The 1,601-nt window shown below is 41.1% G+C and overlaps 1 protein-coding gene across 1 annotated transcript; it reads left to right on the top strand.

The window, feature by feature from the left end:
- The first annotated feature begins 206 nt into the window (after positions 1-206).
- On the top strand, positions 207-1,171 carry LOC121024727 (olfactory receptor 52N5-like). The gene is given in 2 exon segments (XM_040466928.1): positions 207-228; positions 231-1,171. Coding segments are annotated over 2 exon segments (963 nt in total).
- The last annotated feature ends 430 nt before the right edge of the window (positions 1,172-1,601 follow it).

Raw genomic sequence — 1,601 nt, 5'->3', positions numbered from 1 at the left:
AATATTACCATAATATAGTATTATTCAATAAATGGTATATTTTCATAGTTACAATTATTTAGAATTATTGGTTCTGTTATGAATGTAACTATGTTTCAAATTTAATTTTCTTTCTTAAAACATTCTGAATTACATTTCTATTTATTAATTCCTTCTCCTCAGGATAGACACCTCTGGATACATAGAGCTCCTCTATTGAAGTAGTTATGCTGGTTTCCAACAATTCATATGTTGCCCCCAAATTTTTATTCTTAATGGAATTCCTGGTCTAGAAAGAGTACGTGTATGGATCTCCCTCCCATTATGTATAATGTATACCATCTCTCTTTTGGGAAACCTTGGCCTTGTATACCTAATTCATCAGGAGGAGTCTTTACATCACCCAGTGTATTTCTTTCTGGCCATGCTGTCTGTCATTGACCTCTTTACCTGCACCACTACCTTACCCAGTGCACTCTGCATCTTCTGGTTCAATCTCAAGGATATTAACTTCAATGCTTACTTTGTCCAAATGTTCTTTGTCCATGGGTTCACAGATGTGGAGTTTGGTGTGCTCATGCTCATGGCTCTGGACCACTATGTGGCCATTTGCTACCCATCGCGATATGCCCCCATACTCACTAACCCTATTATTATCAAAGCTGGACTTGCCACTTTCCTGAGGGGTGTGTTGCTGATTATTCCTTTCCTATTCTTGGTCAAGCATTTTACCTTCTGCCAAAGAAATATTATTTCCCATACATATTGTGGCCACATGTCAGTGGTGAAGTTGTCCTGTGCCAGCATCAAGATCAATGTCATCTATGGTCTGACAGTTGCCCTCCTGATTGGAGTGTTTGACATCTGCTGTATATCTGTGTCTTACACTATGTTCCTTCAGGCAGTGGTCAGTCTTTCACCAGCAGATGCTTGGCAGAAGGCCTTTAGCACCTGCACTGTCCGTAAATCTGCCCCAATCATCACCTATGTTCCAGCATTCTTTACTTTCTTTACCCTCCATTTTGGGGTACACACCATTCCCCCTTCTCTTCACCTAATTGTGGCTAATCTTTATCTTCTTCTTCCCCCAACACTGAACCCAATTGTTTATGAGATAAAGATAAAACAGATCAGAGACAGTGTCATAAAACTCTTTCAGGGTGAGAAAGATCCAAGTATTCAGGACAAATGAAATTAGTTGAAGATGAGTGAAAAACAACAAAGAAGGGACTCATGTGTGATATCATACATAAACTCATGTGTGGTATCATATATTCTCCAGGTCTATCCCAGAGTATCTTTTCTGCAATGATAGTAGGTAAATATATAGCTAATTCTGGATTTATAGCCCAGTACCTTTCCCTTATTTTTTCTCCACCAATTTTAATCAGGTAACTGATATGGGCTCATTAAAAATTTTCTCTAACATGGGGCGCCTGGGTGGCGCAGTCGGTTAAGCGTCCGACTTCAGCCAGGTCACGATCTCGCAGTCTGTGAGTTCGAGCCCCGCGTCAGGCTCTGGGCTGATGGCTCAGAGCCTGGAGCCTGTTTCCAATTCTGTGTCTCCCTCTCTCTCTGCCCCTCCCCCGTTCATGCTCTGTCTCTCTCTGTCCCAAAAATAA

Source organism: Herpailurus yagouaroundi, unplaced genomic scaffold (assembly GCF_014898765.1).
Source record: "Herpailurus yagouaroundi ecotype Mexico unplaced genomic scaffold, PumYag 67009, whole genome shotgun sequence".
NCBI lineage: Eukaryota > Metazoa > Chordata > Mammalia > Carnivora > Felidae > Herpailurus > Herpailurus yagouaroundi.
This window is presented reverse-complemented; position numbering and strand designations above follow the sequence as displayed.